The 22,022-nt window shown below is 39.7% G+C and overlaps 1 protein-coding gene across 3 annotated transcripts in view; it reads left to right on the forward strand.

Annotated features, from left to right (window-relative positions):
• Positions 1–22,022, forward strand: part of PTPRQ (protein tyrosine phosphatase receptor type Q) — a 132,517-nt gene that overhangs the window by 71,714 nt on the left and 38,781 nt on the right. For all 3 annotated transcript variants that reach the window (XM_077338906.1, XM_077338907.1, XM_077338908.1), the window contains 8 exons: positions 4,789–5,115; positions 9,016–9,137; positions 12,234–12,420; positions 14,482–14,726; positions 15,306–15,372; positions 16,230–16,388; positions 17,206–17,428; positions 18,141–18,214. In XM_077338906.1, the coding sequence (XP_077195021.1) occupies positions 4,789–5,115; positions 9,016–9,137; positions 12,234–12,420; positions 14,482–14,726; positions 15,306–15,372; positions 16,230–16,388; positions 17,206–17,428; positions 18,141–18,214 (1,404 nt within the window). The remainder of the gene's footprint in view (positions 1–4,788; positions 5,116–9,015; positions 9,138–12,233; positions 12,421–14,481; positions 14,727–15,305; positions 15,373–16,229; positions 16,389–17,205; positions 17,429–18,140; positions 18,215–22,022) is intronic.

The following is a 22,022-nucleotide window of genomic DNA, read 5'->3' on the forward strand; positions in this document are numbered from 1 at the left end:
GCTTGGAGGTGCTCCTGGAACCGAGCATCCTGTTGGATAAACAGCTGTCAGTGGTGGCCAGAGTTGTTTTACAGCAGCTTTAACTGGTGAGCCAACCTCAGCACTTCCTGGACAGAAAAAGTCTTGCCACTGTGGTGCATGCCATGGTAAAATTTTGATTAGAATATTACAGAGTGCTCTAAGTGGAGATGCCCTTGAAAACTGTCCTGAGGCTACAGCTGTAACAAATACTGTACCCAGAATGTTGACAGGGCCCTAGGGTAGGTCATAGGGTTCCACTGGCTTCCAGTTTACCTCTGGGCTCAATTCAAGGTCCTGGTAGGGACCTTTAAAGCCTTGGGTTGCCTGGGAACAGCATACCTCAAGGAAAGCCTTCTGCTGTAGGAAACTATGTGCTCACTCCAGTCATCCTCACAGGCCCTGCCTCAGTTGCCCCCCACTATCTGAGGCTAGGTAGGCAGCAACCCAAGAAAAGTCCTTCTCAGTTGTGGTATCAAAACACGGGAACTTCCTCCTGAGGGAAATTCATCTATCTCCCTCTACCCTTTGCCAGCAGGTCAAGATTTTTTTGTATATTCTGGCATACCCTCAGGAACATTTTTTGGGTTTTGTATTGTTTGTTTTAACTGTATTTTTAATTGTCTTTTTAATGGTTGTTACTTTTTGGACCTTACTTTGGTAGAAAGGCAGCATAGAAATGCTTTTAAATAAACAAAATATACTAATGGTAGACTAAAACATACTTTTTCTATGAAGAACTTGAACACTTCTCAAGAAATAATATATGAATTATAGTTATGTTGTTGTTGTAAGAGGAGGATATTTTCTGGATAGGTGAATCTTTACCCACTCTACAAGTGTTTATTGAATGTGAACTTCCTTCCCTTAAAAAAAACAAAAACAAAAAACTCTGAGTCATGATAGCTGAGTCATGTTTGCATAATTCAGGTACCCTGAAAGATTACCTGAGGAACCAGTCAAATTGACACCATCTATGCTTAGAAAGAGATGAGGAATTCTGGTCATTCTGGAAGAATGTAGAGCTAATTGTTTGCATTGTAGTTACTTCAATCCAATTTGTATTTGCAACCTAATAGCATGTGCCTTGAAGTTGTCTAGTCTGACATACGTCATTTATCAAAAATGTTATATAAACAAAGGTCAGTAGTACTTCATTTCAATATTTTGCCTTTAAAACAACAAGTTAACATATTACTACAATGAAATGATAAATAAAAAATAATTTTGAAAGATCAGTAAAAGCAACCGATGACCAAAAAAGCTGCAGCAATATAAGCCAACAAAAGATCAACCACATGTACTCCAGTTTATCTGCAGACTTATGTCCAATTTACAAAACTATGGTTATGGAAGCAGTTGACCTACCACTTATCACTTACATGGCTAAAAATAGTGTTGCATGTCCTCCTAGGCCAGAAAGAGGAAAGAATAATTGAGATCCACATTCTTTCTTCTAGTGGGTGTTGGTCTGAAGTAGCACAACAAAATTAAAGTCCAATAGCACCTTTAAGTCTAACAAAGATTTATTCAAGGTGTGAGGAAGAGTGCATGCACTTGAAATCTCATGCCTTGGATAAACCTTTATTGGTCTTAGAGGTGCTATTCTTCTAGTTTGATGTAGGGAGAAATCCAAAAAGAAAATATAATGCCAACCCATTCAGTATTCTAGAAAAACAAATTTGCAGCAATCAGATCACTAGAAGCAGAACACTAGGCAGAAGAATTAAACAATGTGATGCTAGCTAAGACTGTACTTATAAATGAAAAACATTCCCAGGAATGGGTTCATGATTGATTATCCTGGCACAGCTTGGCAGGGCTTGCCTTATATATCTGTGCCCTGATGCAGACCAACTGACTGACAGTTTTGTCCATTTCCCAGCAACCTGGGAGGAGATTTGTTAGCCCAATCAAATTTGGGGTGGACAGGCTCAAAGTTTTCTTCCAAGCCTGCTCAAGGCCCCATCTCCTCAGAAAGCGCCAGACAAGAAATTAATATGTATCCATCTTTACTCTTTTTTGATAGTTGAGTCAAATGGTGCAATGAGTTGTGGAGACTATTCTGCTTCCAGCCCATCTGTAGCCATAAACTTGTATCCTCTCCCCCCCCCCCCCAATGAACTTTAGGATTTGTAGTGCCTCCATTTGGGCTCGCAACAGTACAGATAGAGCAGTAATATCAGGGCTCTCTCAGCCTCACCTACCTCACAGGGTGTCTGTTGTGGGGGCAGGAAATGGAAGGCGAACGTAAGCCACTTTGAGACTGCTTTGGGTAGAGAAAAGCAGCATATAAAAACCAACTTTCTTCAGATAAATCTGTGTTGTTTTTAAGCACTCTTCATCCTCATACTGAAGAATGTACCTTGATATGTCTCAATATGAATGTTACCCTTTCCACTTCCTTGGAGCCCCAAATCACATTAAAACAGCTCAAATGTAAGAAAGATATCTTCCACCCACTGCCTCATTCCATGCCCATGGAGCTGTTAGTGTTACAATGAGATTTAAAATCCTCAACTCTAGGCAGTCACACGCACACACAATAAAGGATCTATGACTAAGAGCTGAGGAGGCACTACAAACTCGTAAAGAATACTGATATCGGGAAAAATGAAAACAAAAATATAGCATACAGAAATAGGTACTCTTGGAAGGGGAATCCCATCTCCCCCTTCACACTTTCTCACAAGGATCTATGTAGACTAGGGCCTCTTCTGCATGATGGATAAGCTGATGAAAACTCACTAAAGACATCGTTGTTTTTCTGATCTCTGTACAGAAGAGTGAATTTACTCCGCAAAACTGATTTTGCTCTGCATGGTGAACTGCCTCTTCTGTGCTTTAAGCATCTTTTAAGCGTTGTTTCTGAAAGATGCTTTTCACCAATTCATTTATCTCCTGCCTGCCTGATACGGACTATTAGCCATGCAGAGAAGCTCTTTAGTTATGCAGATTAGTGACTGCATTAGAGAACAAAGCTGAGTTGGCAAAACTACAGGGGGCAGGACTATGAATTGTTTCATGCAGAGAGCATTGCAACGTAGTTTTTCAACAGACTATATTCAATGCAGAACAACAATTGTAATATAAAAAAGTGGTCTAAACTGGTTGTGTTTTAAACTTTTATTTGGCTCCATGCAGAATACCTCCGGGGCCTCTTCTGCATGATGAATAAGCTGATGAAAACTCACTAAATACATTGTTGTTTTTCTAATCTCTGCACAGCAGAGTGAATTTACTCCGCAAAACTGATTTTGCTCTGCATGGTCAACCGTGTCTTTTTGCTTACAGCATCTTTTAAGCATTGTTTCTGAAAGAGGATAAACACCGATTTTTCCCAGGTCACAGTGCTAAAAACACTCCTTGTGTAATGCAGAGATGTCAGCGTGTTTTTGCTCTCTTCCCCTTTTCTGCTCATAGTCCTTCATCTACCGATGGGAGCTCTGCCTTGGTCAGCGATCACGTGAACATACCATTTGCTCTGGCAACTGAGCTGTATGTAAATCAGTAGAAATTACGCTGTGGTATTTATGGCAGTGGAACGCTCCTGACTACAAAGCTATACCTCTGATCAGTGACCATGGGGGGGGGCACAAGCCCCCAAAACACAAATTCAAAGGGGGAGGCAAGCTGGAATTAAGAGAATTCGAGCCTTCGGGGGGAGGCGGGGTATAAATGTAAATGTAAATATAAATATAAATATAAATATAAATATAAATATAAATATAAATATTTTGATGATGATGATGATGATGATGATGATGATGATGATGATGATGATGATGATGATGATAATAGAAGGCATAGAGCACAGCCACAATTTTAAAAGGTGGGGAGGGGAGGCACCGGGCACCGCTGCAGAGCAGACAAACTCAAAATTTAAAGGAACAAAACCTGCTCCCTGCCTTGCACTGGGTCAAGAATGCCCACTGAAAACTATGGGAAACACAGTAGATCTGCAACAGCATTCAGCATCTCTCATTGTCCTAGAAAGGTGAGGGAATGGAGGGATATGCTGGGTGGGATATGCGGGATATTATTGTATAACCTGAGTAGGGTCCCCTGTTGTTCCTGGTTTTGACCTCAACCAAAGACCTGGTGGAAAAGTTCTGTTTTGCAGGCCCTGCAGAACTCTGATAGCTTCGTCAGGGGCCTCGGCTCTCCTGGGAGCTCATTCCACCAGGTCAGGGCCAGGACCAGGCATGCTTCTTTGAGGCCAGGGACCTCCAGTAGATTAGCACCCACAGAGTGAAGTGCACTGCAAGGGGCATAAGGAGACGAGCAATCCAGATAGAAGATTTTAAAAATATTTTTATACTACCCTTCCCAGTAACCTGGCTCTGGGTGGTGGACAAGAGTATTAAAAGATGGTGCATCTGTGATCAAAACTGTCCTTAATATTATGTTCTCCCTGCCACGGTCTGTTCCTGAGGATAGCAACAATACTATCCCTTCTAACAGGTCACAGAAAAGTTCAATATTATATTATACATTACTAAGCCTGGGATTTTTTATATTTAATGGTGATTATTTTTGTCAGTAATTAAGGGAAGTATCTATTATTTATGCTGATGTATTTTATCATTATATATGAAGCATTTATTAATACTTAGATAATTAAATGGAGTAGTATTAACCATGCTGATAAATATTTAATTCATTGCACAGACTCATTCATTCAGTGAAATTTTGTTTTCAATAAGCACAACCTGCTGCTCATTGTAAAATGAAATTCATAACATGAAATTTTTGTTTTGATTTGTTTAGTTCCTAGTGCTCCCAGGGATATTGCATTTGCAAATGTACAGTCGACCAGTGTGACCTTGAGATGGAGAATGCCAGTTACTATCTTTGGCTACTTTCTAAACTACAAGATCACTTCGCAGTTACAGTCTATCCATTGCAGTAACTGGGAAGCTGCTGAATGTATTGAACATGAAAAGAATCAGTATTCATACCACAGTGGTGTTTTCATAGAGGAAACGGTGCATGATCTAAAAAAATTCCGATGGTTCAGATTTAGAGTTTCTGCTAGCACAAATGCAGGCTATGGCAGCCCCTCAACTTGGATTTCTACACAAACTTTACCTGGCCGTAAGTAAGAATAATTATTATCCTTCTGCTTTTATGTTGACATAAAATCTGTCAAGATCAGAAGCAAATTACACCCATGAACTTGGCCATGCAATTAACTTGTGCCTATCCAAAAGGTGTCCTGATGTATCCAGAATTTAAATGCTCAGAATACTGTGATAGCCATGAAAGATAAAAAGTGTTTTAGAACAGTATTGTTGCCTTGCATATTAGTTATTTCTTTGTTTCCTGTGGCGACTTTAGTTTCCACAGAAAGAGACCCTACCCAAAGAAAACAGAAAGTAATGTTTATAATTTTTAAAATATGCTGCTGATACTAAAGGGACATCTGCTTATATATTGGGTGCTAAATATGGTCTAAAGTTTTTAAAAGACAAAACTTTCAAAGCAAAAAGAATAGACTCTCTTTTCAGTTCCTTAAGTTGACATAACTGGATTCTTTAAAACTTTAAAGAATAGACTTAATGTTCTTTATTTGGGCAGGAATCTCTACTGATAATCAGCAGTTCTGGGAAAGATTTCTCACTTAGTAGATCCTAGCAGCTGTTTGTTGTGCTAATTTTGGAAAAACAGCTGCTGAATCTAGAGGGTTTTTTTGTATTGCAGAAATGGTTTAATATAAACAAGTGAAAATATATTTCATGTTTCCCTTTATGGAAGACTGGAGTAATTTAAAGGCATAGTGGTTCTGCCTTCGAAGCTTTCAGTGGGAGAGTTTATCATCTGAAAGACAAAATAAGAAGAAAATGTAGGTGTTTGTGCAAAACTGGCTTCTTTCCATTTTAAAAACAGCAATTCTGAGAAGGTTTAAGGTTCATGAAAATGAACCTTAAAAACTTTACACAATTATATTTATAGGTAGATCAATATTACTTTTTGAACAGTGCAATTCCAAACTGAATTACTCTAAAGCCATTTAAGAAGTTTTGTAGGAGATACCTTTGCTTAGGATGCCCTGGAAGTGTGGCACCGATGCTGTTTCTGCTTCCACAAGCCTTCTGTTTTATAGATTGTTCTCTTAGGGACTGTCTTTCTGTCTCATAAAATAGCTTGATGGCCCTGTTATTGCATTACAGATAAATGATACAACTCCTTTGCAGGGAGATCTGTTTCTAGTGAATATAACTATAATTTTAAAGCATAAGTCTTTTCACAGAAGATGAAGACATTTTAACTACAGCTTGTTACCTAGGGTATAAACTGTTCATCCATTGTTTAGGAGTCCAGTCCTACTTTGCACATTGCTACCGACAATACTAGGAAAGTAAAACAGAAGCTTCATTGGTAAGGTCTTTCCTGGCATGCAGATTCAGTGATGGAAAAATTCTGCTGAATTTCTGCTTACCAGATTGTCTTGACAGCCTTGCAAAGAGAAGCTGGCAACCCTAAGGGCAATTGCTGTTCATCTTGCTTTGCACTCCTAAATATATTTATTCCAGGTTTGAACTGAAGTTTTCTTACATTGCAGTATGAACAGCTCCCCTGTGAAATATTAACAGTGTGTAAATGATAGTGCAGACAAAATGAACATGCAGGAATTGGAAAGAGTGTCAGAAAGTGTACTTTCTGTCCCTGCTCTTGTCTTGATGGGTTCCTCCAAAATGTTACGCAGGCAAAAATATGTGAGGTATAGGTAGTACCGAGAAAGCATATGACCGAACAACTTGTACACATCTAGCCTTTCTAGCCTTTTTTCAGAAGGTAGGATAAACATGCAAAGGGTGATCCATAGGCTCCCAGTCTTCCCATTTTACACGTCATCTGCCCAGGACTATTGCCCATCCTTCAAGTTGTAAATAGGCTGAATAGTTATGCCTATACAAGATTACATTTAAAGTCACAATAAATTTAGTTTGTTCCTCGTTCTCTCCTTCTTGGTCCTGCATATATATGTTATCTGTACAAGGAGGGACAAATCACATCAAAACAAAACATGAACTACACCACAGGAGCACATTCTGAAGTGTAAGGATCCAAAATCATCTCAGCTGCTATTTGTTTGATCTGTTATACCTATACATGCCCCGGGGTATTTTGAACAAAAAAAAATATCTATGAGTTGTCCCTGTTAGAGATTTGTGTGATCAGTGGGTTTCCACTGAAACCATCCTGGAACCTAACCTTGATTTTAACTGCTTCCCTTCTCTTTACATTCCTTACAATAATCACCAGGTAATGGTTGCTGTAGACTTGCTTCAGGTGGCTTAACAGAAAGAGGAAACAATACTGGGTCACCTCTAGTAATCCCCTTATTTCTTGTAGAGGTTGCCCTAATGAAACAAAGTTTACACCTCAATCATTTTCATTTGTTAAATGTTGGAGGCAAGACTTTTTTTTCAATTTACCATATTAAGCAGGCAAGCATGAATTTACATTAAAAGATGTAGGTAATTATTATCTTTAAAAGCCTTCTGCCACCACAGTCCTAAGCGAACAGACTTTGGGTCAGAAGACGTATTTGAGCATCAGTGAATCAGCCTTGCTTTTTGAAGACCTGCTTTGAAAGATGATAAGCTAGCCAGACGTACCTTCCAGCTAACCCAAACTGCTGCCTTAGCATCAGGACACAGATGGATGGGAAAAAATGACCCTGACCTCCATAAGACCCACATTCCTGTGCAAGCATAGAAGCATGATAATCAGGAAATGATGGTTATTAGTTACAGAAAATGCATTATTGTGAAAACCAGGAGAAAAGTGCTCATGAGAGGAAGTGATTGGATTATAGGGGGAACGAGTGAATACTACTAAGTCATTCCTACTGAGTAAATTGCCATGATTTATAAGAAAAAGGGTACAGTGATATCTTACCCCATTAGTGGCTAGATTCATTTCACAAACAGTCTTAAATCAGGAGGTGACAGTTACTATTGGCACAAGTTTGTTTATGTAAGATGTTTGCTGTAAAGCCTTTACATTGAAGCTGACACACCTGCAGTTTCCAGTCATGTTTTAGTTTATACCACTCATTTGATGTACATTACTTGGCAGACATTCTTCAGTTATGATAAAAGCCAATGAAGGAATGTCAAGGCGCTTTTAAAGAAGATTTTGAAATATATTAATGCCCTGATCCTAAATGAATTCATATGAGGTCCCTTTGAGCCCATGTCAGCTGTAGCTTTCACTCAGGCCATGCTGGTATCCCATGATGTTGTCACAGGCTGAGGTGGCCATGTGCATGCTGGCTAGCATGGGCTGAGTTCAACCTAAATTGACTTTTCTTAACTGGACTGTCAGTGCCCAAAGCAGCAGTAGCAGTTGTTTTTCAAATGCTTCTACTTACAAGGGGAAAAAGTCATTAAGGACAATAGTCTTTGTTGCAACCAATGAAAACTTGCCCTTATAGTACTTGTTTTACCAGCAGTTATTCCCAATTTGGAGATTTTTCAAAAATAGGCATGCCCAGATACTATACAAATAGTCAGCAATGTATCATCAGTATGGATAATACCTAGTATTGGGAAACATAAATATGTCCTCATGTATTATCTTCCCATGGTAAATGTTCCTTTTTACATAAAATAATCTGGTTCCCATTTTAATTTGCTAAACTGTTAAACAGAACCCAGTTGTGCCATATTTGATACCAAATAATATCAGAGAACCACATTATTTTACAGTAGGCACCAAAGAATGTTTGTACAGTCCCAATTCCCATTTTTATACCGCCCTCCCTTGCAGCTCAGGGTGGCGAATTCACAGTTCACAGATCTCACTGTAATATCGGTACCGTACAAAGAAGTTGAACTCAAACATGTGTTAACATTGTGGACATTATAACTTTATAAACATTCTAAATATTGATGACTGGGAATGTATATTGATTATAATTGTCAGAATGAAATGTGTTGATGAAATTGATCTTTTGAAATACATATAATATCACTCTTTTTGTAGCTCCAGATGCACCTCCAGAAAATGTGTCTGTCATAGCTACATCTCCTTACAGTATTAATATTAGCTGGAGTGAACCTGCCATCATTACTGGACCAACATTCTATCTCATTGATATTACTTCGGTAAGTCAATTCTGCTCTCCCCCCCCCCCTCCTTTAATGAAACTAATCAAAATAAGGCCTAATTCTTTCCTACTTAAAAAAAGAAAGAAAGCCTGCAGTTTTTCTAGAAATTATCTCATGCCCTGAAAATCTTTTTTCTCAATTATTGTGTAGAAGTTGATTGTGAATTCTCAGTAGTGAGGAAAACTTTACAATTGGCTAAAAGTGGAAGGAACTCCTGAGTGATGAGAGAAGGTGGTGTAACATCATAACAGAAGGCAGAGTGAACTTACATCAAGAAGAGAAATCTCTATCTATACTCCATGTTGTTTCATAATATCCTTAACTGTACCTAACTATAAGTTAGCTATACCTGACTGGAAAAGCCATTTAAACCCCTGTAAATCTCATACATTGTTTGAAAATATCCTGTCATCTTGGAAGGTACATACAAAAGTGTGTTTTTTTGTAGTTGACTGATAACTATTTCAATTTACTTTGCTGAAAGGTATATGTCTTACAAATATTTTAGCATGGTATGTTATTTTAATTTTCTGAATTTTCATTTTAGGTTATGGTATCTTTCATGCTTTGGGATAAGGTGGGACTGAAATATAATAAACCAGTGATCTAGTACTGGGCAACTCAATCAACTGCCCAGTTGGACCAGTTTGCTCCCACTGATTTTAACCATGTTAACTATAGCAGAATTAATTTCAACCTAATGCTTCAGGAGCTTCAGAATTTTTGAGAAGTGTACTTTAAGAAAACAATGTTTTCAAATCATTTGTCCTTTATTAGGCTTTTAATTACAGAATGGCTTCTTGTTTAGCACCGTGTTATATATGATCAGTAGCTACAGGTGTGAAGTCCATATAGACAAGTCCCACCACTACTTAAAGCCCAATAAAACTGCCAGTCTGACTTTAGTGAAAATCCTGAAATAAAATGTAGCTCTCTAGGGACACTCTGCCTCTGCTTCAGATTTCACAAACAAGTAGTGTTTGACAGCATTCCTTTTCTAATATTTCAGTCAATGTATTTTTTAAAACCAAGCATGATAATTTAAAAATGAATTTTGGTATATATAGAAGTTAATTTTTATATTAACTTTCCTCCACAAGTAAATTATTCATAATGAATCTGATCCAGCTAACATTGTACAGAGCTTCATTTTATTCCAATGGAAAATTCATTTTAGTTTGAACAGTATACAATATTTCAGTAATAGTTAGAATTCTTGCAGCACTTTTTAGTACATTAATATGATCTTAATTTACATCTACTTTACTGCAAATCTGTTTTTAAGATAAAAGATGGTGGCTTTCCTGCGGCCACCCATCATGTTTCCCTACTGAGCTATGATTTAAAATTCCCTTGACTGAACATAGTGCAGTATTTATACTTCCCCTGCATTAGTATCCTATTAATCAATGTATATTTGCTCAACATTTCTTCCTATTAATGGATATGGTGAATGCAACCCCCAGAGGAAAGCTACTCGTTTATGCCAATTTGCCTGCAGTACACACATTGTACTAATAGTACGGTAGTACTTGGGAATAAATGAAGAGAAAGAAAATCTTATCACTGCTGATGTGAAAGAATTGTCATTAACATTTCTTTTGTATATTATTGAGTAGTATTGCATTAAAAAAACAAAACAAATACACCTTTGTCTCTTGAAGACCATCCCAGAAGATGAGTGTCTGTTTAGTACATTGGATACTTTAGTTAAGGTTAACTCTCAGTGGGGTTACTAAAGCACATCTGTCGAATAAAATATATGCTTGAACTATCTTAATGTGTTAGCAGCTGCATTCAGGACATAGTTGACCCACAGGGAATGCAACTGTAGAAATGCATAACCGTTTTCTGATTCCAGCATTAGAATGTTGAGGATACCTATGTGGAAGGGATTTTATATATGATTGCATCATGTACTATACTTGTTGGGTAACCTATATCTCTACTGCTACTTACTTCTTCAGAATTATTTGTGCCTTCTAGTGTGGAAGATGTGGCATAAGAAGCTGGAGGCAGGCCCATGTTGTAGTTTATCCCATGTAGAAAAGTAATAAAGAAATTAGAGAAACTTGACGGAAAAAGCTTTCTGGCAGTGTCTGTGTTCAAAAAGCTGCCTACTTCCCTTGTTACAGAATCTGCTCCAGACTGTGGTGCTGTAATGCTGAGTCTTGCGGAGCTAGAAATATTCTTACAGACTCCTGAATTAGGAAAGACAAGGCCCCATAGTCCTCTACCAGCGCAGGCTGGATTTATTCATATACACATGTACATATTAGTTTTAATTGTGGATCCAAACTTGAGTGCAGTTTCCCAGCATGGATTTACTTTTGTTGCTAGGATGCATAGCTGAACAACTTTGTCCTCCATTGCCATCTTTAAGACCAACATGGTTTTATTTTAGGGGTGAACTTTGGTGTGCATGCATACTTCCTCAGACAATGAAATAGGGCTCATCACAGTACAGACATAAAGAAAGAGTAGATTAGCAGGAAATTAGTAAATGTATCATGCATCTCACAAATATGCAGCATAGTCTCAATTGCCATTCACAAAAATATAAGGGGAATAAAAAAAAAATGTTAAGGTTAATGATTCATGGCAGTTGTGAACAGAAGACCTGTTTCCAGTTGTGAATGGAAGACCTGTTGCAATCCCCTGAATCTGTCTCTTAGAACACTGTCACCTGTACATTAGTACAGCCAGATAACACTTGAAGTCCATTTAACACATTGGGGTAAAACATACACCATGAGAAAACACTGATGCGGGGAACAAATTTAAGTGCTCTGGAAAGATAGGGCCCTTAATGACAATCTGATGATTCTTCCTGATAACCTGACAAACATTTACCTCATAACCAAGAGACATAGTTTCCTTTAAAATGCATGAAAGTTTGTTAGCTTTCTAATATCTTGTTAACTGTTTAACATTTTAAGTTCCAAACAGTTTATAAAGGAACCATGTTGGTGCGAATTGTTCAATATGCAAAAAGGGAGGGGCAGATATACACAGAAGAAAGGAAAAAAGGGCCATTTCCGCTCTGTTAAATATGACAGCCTGTTCAGTATACAATCCCTCTGCTTTGTACAGGTTGATACTGATGAATATAAAGCTTCATTTATCAAAACAGATGATGAGACCAAAATTCTTGAGGTTTCAAGTTTAAAAGCATTCACAAGATATTCGGTAGTGGTCACTGCTTTTACAGGAGATCTACCCGCTGCACACACAGAAGGCAAATCAAGCACTTCAGTGATTGTTTCCACTTTTGAAGCAGGTAGGTCCATGTGCCTTCATTACTGTTTTTCTGCTCTTCATTGCTGTTCAGAAAAGGAAATGTGAAATCAATATTTTAGTATGCATTTGAACTGAATGTTTGAGAGAATAAGAAATGAACGAATATCCTTTTTTGTATTATGTGTAACAACCAAAGAACCTGAAGAACCCAGTGAATCAAGAGACCATCAATTCACTCCTAATTGTTGCTACTGATTTTTCCAAAATGACAATGCACTCATAGAAACAACTTCATTTGTTGATTTTTCCCTTGTTAAGTATCTGTTAAAAATGCTAATATTAATGGCATATACATTGTTAGAGTGAATGAGCCTCAGATGGTATAGTTGATGATGTTAGTTCCAGTGATTGTGTCGTCTGGGTGTATGTGCCTGTTGTTAGCCTGTGACTTGTCAATCTGAACAGGGGCAGGACCCAAGAGGTTTTCTCTGAGGACTGCCCCAGGAAAAAATCTGTAAATCTATTGACTTTGGAGGATGTCCATCAAAGGTAAGCCCCAAACCCCAACCCTCAAAAGGGTGAAACCTTGGCCAAACCCCTCAGATGTGAGGGGCCAGTGGCAAAGAGGATCCTTCTTTGAAAACCCCCTCTACAGCCCCTAACAGGTGTGCCTGTTTTTGGCAAGTGATTTTTCAATGTAAACAAGGGCTGCACCAAAGATGTTTTCTCTGAGAACCACCCCAGGAAAAAAAAGCAGAAGGATTTCCAGCAAAAGTGAGCCCAAAATCCCAGACCCCGAATGGTGAGACCTCAGCCAAACCTACCAGATGTGAAGGGCCAGCTACAAAGGGGGATCCTCCTCTGTGCACTCCCTGTACCACCTCTAACAACTGTGCCTGGTGTTGGCGTGTGACCTTTCAGTGTGAACAGGAGCAAGATCCAAGATGTTTTCTCCGAGAAACACACCAGGAAGAAAGATTGTGGAAGATTCCCAGCAAGCGCAAGCCCCGCAAAACAAAAAGGGTGAAATGTGAGGGTGAAATGCAAGAAAACTGTCTTTCAAAAACAATCTTAGGGAATCAAGGAGTATATGGTTATTTGAGAAGTTTTCAGCAAACTCAGCAAGCAATCCCTTCTTCAAGAAAAAAAAATTAAAAGAAAAGAAAAAAATCGAAAGAAAACCTTAAGTGTTCTCCAAAGACACTCCAACAGTGCATATTTCTTCAAAGCAAAAAAGGAAGAAAAAAAACAGATGGCAGGAAAGCCAGGTAAATAAATTCCAGGTAAATAAATTCTCAGCTGAATTGGCAATTGGCCTAATTGGAGGGGGGAGATCACCCCCTTGGAAAACCAGCCAGACACCACCAGGCAAAGACTTGCAGCTGAAAATTAAGTAACGCTGAAGGTGCTCATCCTCTCTCCCCACTATCTATCCAGCAAATGTTTCTCTACCTTCTGTTTGGTCTACAGCTCCCCGGCACACCACTCACTCCATACTAGAGCAAAGAACACAATGCGATCCCATGAGAACACTGGAAGCATATATAGATTGCTACTGCCATAGGCAAGAATGGGGGGAATCCTATTGGTTGCTGCAAATGCCTATGAAGTACAAAGGGAAGAGACTAAAGTTTCCATGGCCACCAGAAACACTCCCAAGCCCTCCTCATGACACGTTAGCTTTTCTGACATGTGTGTGAAAAAAACAAACTCCACCCCAAACAAATCATCACGCCCATCAAAGCGAAAGGACCCATATGGGCTTGTGCACTTGTGAGGGGCATGGCTTCACAAACACTGGATCATGAATGCCAAAAATCTCTGTTTGGTGCATTTCTAAAGTTCATGTTGTGGTCTGTGCCCATCTCCAGTATGTATAGCTGTTTTAAAATAGCTTGTATGCATCTTTATGACAGCTAAGTTATATCATTCTAGGAAAGTTTTTTTAATCGACTTAACTGTATTGCTTTGATGGTCTATTTAAAATACAATACCAAAAAGAACAGTGATATTATCCAGGTATCCAAAAGCAGGTATCTGGATTTTTAAAAAATACAAATAGATCAGAATTTAAAAACTTAGTTCTTGAAATTTCTTTCAGTGCCCAAGGACCCACTTAACAACATAACATTTCAGAAGATACCTGATGAAGTGACGAAATTCCAGGTTTCATTTATGCCACCACCTGAATCCAATGGGAATATTCAAGCATACCAAGCAATGGTGTACAAAGATGATGATCCTAGTGTCATCCAGATCTATAACCTAAGTGTTATAGATAGAACAAACAAGTCAGTCACTGCCGTGCTAGAGGGATTAAAAGGAGGACGTACTTACAATATCAGTGTAAGTTGAACTATGTTTCTGTTTCTTTACATTAGCAAATATCTAAATGCTAAATGTTTTTTATTTATTAACTTGTAAATAAAAAATATGACAGACCAGTTCTGACTTTAGAACATAGAGAGTGGGTGGAATAAAACTTACTAATACTACAAATAATTTAAAATTCAATAAATTAGTTCCTTGCAGTGTGTTTAAAATTCAACCCTGACTTTATCCATGTAGGCTTTAAGTATTATATGATTGAGAACATACAACACACATACAGGGCACTGGGGTAGTGGTTTAAGAGCAGCGGCCTTTAATCTGGTCCAGATTTGATTCCCCACTCCTCCACATGCAGCCATCTGGGTGACCTTGGGATAATCAGTCCTGTCAGAGCTGTTCTCACAGAACAGTCCTGTGAGATCCCTCAGCCTCACATAACTCACAGGGTGTTTGGTGTGGGGAACGGATGGGAAGGTGATTGTAAGCCACTTTGAGACTCCTTAGGGTAGTGAAAAGCAGGGTATAATACCCTTCTTCTTAATCAGTGTATGTGTATGTTAAACTGATTTAATAGGAACTTTCACTTGCATTTAGGTATATGCAATTAATGGAGCTGGTGCAGGACCAAAGATTCAGCTGAAAATAACCACAGACATCAAAGGTAGGCATGAATGATGCGTGTACACTTTTAATAAAGTTATATATTTAATAAATATAATTTCTATGAAGATTATACATTCTTTAGGAGATTAATATCCTAGAACAATACCCACAAGGTTGGATGCTTTAACACAGGGGTAGTCAAACTGCGGCCCTCCAGATGTCCATGAACTACAATTCCCATGAGCCTCTGCCAGCGAATGCTCATGGGAATTGTAGTCCATGGACATCTGGAGGGCCGCAGTTTGACTACCCCTGCTTTAACACCTTCTTTCCAATCCCACCATTGATACTGATTTATGCGAACTGTTAGTACTAATTTGGACCAAATCTGTGATACCTTTGAATAATTATTTCAAATATAAATATAAATAAAATAAGCCCATTTTCTCACATACTAATGCATAACAAGTTATTAGGGAGTAATGTCCTTGAAATAAGCAGAACTTACTTTCAAGAATTAGTCTGCATAATATTTTACTATATTGATGTGGTATTAAATTATTTTAAGAATCTCATAACACACAAAATAATGCATATAGTATTACTGTAGATGAAATTCAGTTCTATGTGACTATTGTAAGCAAAATATCACTGTCCTATTTATAGCCAATCACATGGCTCCCCCTACCACTTGAATCATACAAGGGGCTATTGACTCTGATTGGAAATGAAATACATAGCAATGCTGAAATATTAAAGCTGATTATTGCTATTTTTCCAATTCAGAATCCCCTGAGCTGCTGATAATGGGCTTATTGGAGCTGGGCTATTAGAACATTACAAGGCAATTAGACTCCCTTCATTAGAAGGTGATATGACAGATCAACACTATAATAGTTATTTGTCTCCAAACAGAACCACCAAGGCCTAGCGAGAAGCCAATGCCAGTTTATGATACCAGTGGAATGCTACTTGTCACAGCTACAACAATTACTATTCATATGCCCATTTGTTACTATAACGATGATCATGGACCTATCAAGAAAATACAGGTTCTTGTTGCAGAATTAGGAGGTACTGAAAATGTGTTTCCCCCCCCCTCTTTTATGTTTAAATATATGCACCTTTGTTGATGTAGAACACATCTTATGCCACACTCAGTGAAAAGGAAATAGTTATGGACATGATGGACAGATGCCCCTGCCCCTGAGCACAGCATAAGAGTCAGGGAGGTGGCTGGCAAGGAGGCAGCCAATGGTGTTGGCAGTGGAGGCTGCAGCTGTGGCAATGGAGGCTGCAGTAGTGAAGGCTGCAGTGGTGAAGGATGTAGCGGTGGAGGCCACAGCAGCCTCCTCGGTGACAGTGGCAGTGGGGGCAATGAAGCAAGAGAATGCACAAAAGTGCCACACATACGCGTTTTCGGCCGCGCATGGCAAATGCTCGTGTGCGCGGCCCTGCTTCCCTTTCCCCCTCTCCCACAGTAAGAAGCTTGCCAGGCCGCAAGCTTGCGGCCTGGGAAGTTTCTTACTGCGGGGGGGGGGGGGGGCGGGGAAAGGGAGCTGCGGCCCAGTGCCAGGGCCTTCGCGGCCTGGCACCAGGCCATGGCCCGATGGTTGGGGACCACCACTTTAGACCAACATGGCTATGCACCTGAATCTATGTACATAGTTATAGTATTTTTTTTTAATTATGCTGTTTTTTTCCCTTTGGAATACTTGTAGATACCTTTGTATAGTAACAACAGCTATATGGGAGGTCATATACATTATCATATATTTTATATTAATTTAGTTCCACGGAATAGAATTACTTAGTGATCTAAATAAATTTCTTTTGTGATATCTTTGTAACTTGATGAATTTATTTTGTGACTATTTTTTTCTGACCCTAGTTCAGAATGATAGCAATATAACCAAGTGGTATGATGCCTACTTCAAAAAACCAAAACCGTATTTTGCAAATGAAGGCTTTCCAAATCCTCCGTGTATAAAAGGAAATGAGGGCCTGAACAGCAATGAAGATGTGTATGTAATAGGGGCTGACAGTACATGTATGATACCAGGCAGTGAAGAAAAAATTTGTAATGGCCCACTGAAACCCAGAAAACAGTATTTGTAAGTAGATGATTCACATTCTCTGTCTATGTATTTAATATTATTTTGGAGCTAAAGTATGTTAATATTCTAATGGTCTTTTGAAAAGGCAACTAAAGCTTACTTAAATAAATAAAAATGTAAAATCAATTTTAAAAAACTGGTTTGGATCCAACGGTACTCTTCTGTCTTCAGAATATTATTTCCACTGGTGGAGGGCCTGAGGGCATTTTTCTCCATTTCCACCCTCCTACTGCAGGGCCTGGCCCGCTTCCCACCATGCAGATCTTTGACCTTCTCAGAAATAGAATTTGGGGGCAGAGGCCTTAGTAGATTTCAGCAGGAAATAGACAGTGAAGGTCCCACTTTGTGAGCTTCACTATGGTAGCAGTGCTTTCTATCCAACCCACTGTTTCGAGCCCACATGGAAAGATTGGCATAAAGCAATCCTCTATTTTGACATGTGGGTGGATGCATCTGTTGACACATGCATTTGCTGGCAGAGGCTCATGGGAGTTGTAGTCCATGTTCAGTGCTTCATTTTTAGGATATTATTGTATGACATTTTTGAAACTAGAAAGATGAAAACTCTAACAGAGACACTCATCACTTGTGGTCAGATGTCTTTATTTTATCATTATTGGATACTGTACATTGATAAATATAGAATGCATACCATGCTTGGTGGATCATCAGACTGGTTTACTATGGCAGTTTCTATTTATTTTTACAGATTTAAGTTCAGAGCTACGAATATCAAAGGCCAGTATACAGATTCAGACTACTCTGACCCAATCAAAACTTTAGGTAAGGAGAATGTCACCACTACACTAGTAGCACTGTGTACTTTGTGGCCTTCCTTCAAAAAAGCTAAACAAAACTTGACCCTCTATCCTGGTTGCTAAGAAAAAGTGAATTGCATACTTAAGTAACCTTGAGGTGTGGTGTTCCATTCTTGCACAGCTCTAGTGCCATGGAATAGCTTGCTTGTGCTCCATATACAAGTTTTTATGTATGTTTGTATTTATATTTGGGGTTTCTATCCTACTTTTCCTGCAATTCAAATCAACTAACAGAAAAACTGGAATAAATACAAAATCTAATAAAAACTGAAAATATTATTTTAAAAACATCTGAGTAGTTAAAACCAATATTTTCAACAATATTCAAGCCCTACAGTTTAAAGCATCAGTTGCTCATCTCAAAGTTCCTGTGTTTGACACAGTTGATCATAAGCTCTTAGCTCACCACCTCGCCGGGATACGAGTGACAACTCTCAAATGGCTGATCTCCTTCCTCCGGAGTTGCAAACAGAGGGTAGCAATAGGAGAGAGAGTATCAAGCTGTCATCAGCTCACATGTGGAATCCCGCAGGGAGCAGTCCTCTCTCCTATCTTATTTAACATCTTCATGCATCCTCTTGCTCAGCTGGTGTAGAGTTTGGGCTGGGTTGCCAACAATACACAAATGATACCCAGCTCTTCCTCCTGATGGATGACCACCCTGATTCTTCCCAAAATCCTTAGCCTGGAGGCGGTGACTAGGTGGCTCATATAGAGTCGTCTGAAGCTCAACCTTTCAAAGATGGAGGTCTGGTGTCTGGGTAGGAAGGGACCAAGCGAGGAAGCACGCTGAACCAAACCTGGATGGAGTGCAGCTGTCGGTAACTCACTCTGACAGAAACCTGGGTGTGATCCTTGATGCCTCCCTCTCCATGGAGGCACAGGTCACAAGAGTAGTGTAGCAGGCCTTTTACCACCTAAGCCAAACCAAGCTACTAGCACCTTACTTGGCTCCAGTACACCTAGCCACAGTGATCCATATGACGGTCACCACTAGACTGGACTTCTGCAACTCGCTCAGTGTAGGCCTGCCCTTAACCTTGATCCAGAAACTGCAGCTGGTCCAAAATGCTGTGGAAATCCCACATCCAGCCTGCACTTCAACAACTCTGCTGGCTCCCAGTTGAATTCTGGATCAGGCTTAAGATTTTGGTAATCACCTTCAAAGCCATACGCGGTCTGGACCCAGTGCACCTGAGAGACTGTCTCCCTGCCTATGCGGTCCAAAGAACCCTCCTGAGCCTCCCTCCTATGGCACTCACCATAATTCTGCCCAACCCACTGGACTATCAGTATAATTCAATGTTTCCCACATTTTTCTATTGTTCCATGTTGGTTGTTGTTATCTGTATTCTGTGTTATGTGAATCGCCCTGAGCCTTCGGGGAAGGTGGTATATGAATAAACAAACAAATAAACAAGCAAACAAACAAATAAATAAATAAATGTTCTGTCACCGCCAACTGACTAGTGATCCCTGGCCCCAAACATGCACACCAGACCTCAAACAGGACCAGAGCCTTCTCAGTCCTGGCCCCCACCTGGTGGAATGAGCTCCCTGAAGAGATCAGGGCCCTTTCTGAACTACCACAATTCCAAAGGGCATGTAAAAAGGAGCTCCTCCACCAGGCATTTGGTTGATGCTGGCCAATTCAACAACATCTGTTGGTACCCCAAACATCTCTTTCATGATCTGAGCCATGCTGACCTCTCACGGTTTATGTTAAAAGTTGAGAGCTGTTGTCACACTGTGAATCTGTTATAGTATTTTGTTATAATTTGTTATGTTCAATTTTGGAACCACTGATATGTTGCTGTCACTAGATTTCTATGTATATTCATGACATTGTATGTAAACAGCCCTGAACCTTATGGGAGTGTGGTATAGATCCAATCAATCAGTCAATCCAACAGTAAAATTGCTCATATTCTCAATTAAGAGGTTTTCTATCCAGAAATACAACCAAGAAATTGCTGGATTTTAAAAATTTCTTTGGGTTGAGAACATAGGCCTGAAATACCTCTAATTCTTAGATGTCACAGTTGAAGATGAATAGGGATCTGATTTGTAAATGGTGGCCTTCACAATCTGAAAAAGCTTTGCTCCTAGTCCGATACTGTATTCTGACCATGTAAGTGACTGTATGTCACTTGCTGGTAGTTCTGTTCTTCATGTCCAAAGCTGCTCAGCCACTATTTTACATGTCACTCCCATCATTCGTAATTATTCATACTTCTGCCTGTGTTCTACAAGAACTGCAGAAACTCTTTGTTTGATGCTACTATGTACATCTGCATGGCAAGGAAAAAATTCTGGTGCCATGTGAACCAGCAGCAATTACTGCTGTCATGCTACTGCTGGATTTATGGCCAGAACCCAGGCCTAATAATACTTTAACTATACTTGGGGAGCTTATAATAGTGGATAATCCTTAAAAATACATTCTTCTAGTATCTGCTAATATATATATACTAGGGGCAAAGCCCGTTGTCTCCAAGAATACAACGGGCGCTAGAGCTTGGCAGTGGGAAGAGGAAGGGGAGGAGTTGTCCAGTCTGTAAGGGCATGGGGTTGTCATGTGTGTTGTGTGGGAGGTTGTGGTGACATGGTGGCAAATGAGGCCATGGGTATGGAGATATGGCTGTCAAGAACCTGTGGTGTGGAATGTTCGTTGATTGTGGGAGAGGACTGACCTTTGGGAATTGTGGCATAGTGGTTACAGATGAGCTTTCCAGAGCCATGTCCTCAGATATGTGAAGGGAAAATCAGACTGGAGACTCTTCTTAGGGGAAGATTACATGGCAACCAATTCCCCCCAGTTCTGCGTCATTTCCCTTCTTGTGTGAATTAGGCCACATTTACCGAAATGCCCCTCTGCCCTAATACACATAGGGTAGTCACAGTACACAGGTGTCCACCCTGTTCCTTCTGTCTCCCATATTTTCACTGTTGGTAAAATGTTATGTGCCCACATGCTTCTTTCATGGTTGCTCCTTAGAAGAACGGATTTTTGTACCCTATTGCTTACTACCCAAAGGAGTCTCAAAGCAGTTTACAAACACCTTTTCCATTTGTCTCTCCACAATAGTCAACCTGTGAGGTATGTAGGGTTGTGAGAGATCTGAGAGAACTGGGAATGGGCCGCAGTGACCCAGCAGGCCTCAGGTGTCTCAAAGCATTTTCCAATTGTCTTCCCCTTCTCTCCCCATAGCAGACTCCCCATGAGGGAGGTGGGGTAGCGAGCTTCACAGGGAAGCTGGCAACCCTAAGAGGAAGACTGTCTGTGCACAGCAGTCTTGACCTTAGTAAGGTTTTTAATACTGTTTTTTTTATTTGCCAGGCCAAGATTATTTGCCAGTTACTATTTCAGTTATGATGTGTCTCCAGACATTTACTTGTTCTCTATTTAGTTTCAGGCTATAAATATTTATTTAGATCTTCCTGCACTTTCCAGACTCACAGGACTGATGCTGGTCTGCCTGTCTGCACCCCAGAATACAAACAGTTGCTGATAAGGGCTGGCCATAACCCATAGGCCAGGAGGGACACTCCTGCACCACTCCCTACCAACTGCAGGCAAAAATGGCTCATTTGAAGGCTGGACTCTGAGGCATTGTACGATTTTGAAGTCCCACCTCCAAACCTCCAGGAATATTTCCAACCCAGGGGTAGCCAAACTACAGGTGTGGCCTGGAAAGCTCCTGGAATTACAGCTCACCTGCAGAGTATAAAGATCAGCTCCCCAGGCAGAAAGGGCTACTTTGGACAGGGTT

Source organism: Paroedura picta, chromosome 5, assembly GCF_049243985.1.
Source record: "Paroedura picta isolate Pp20150507F chromosome 5, Ppicta_v3.0, whole genome shotgun sequence".
NCBI classification, from domain to species: Eukaryota; Metazoa; Chordata; class Lepidosauria; order Squamata; family Gekkonidae; genus Paroedura; species Paroedura picta.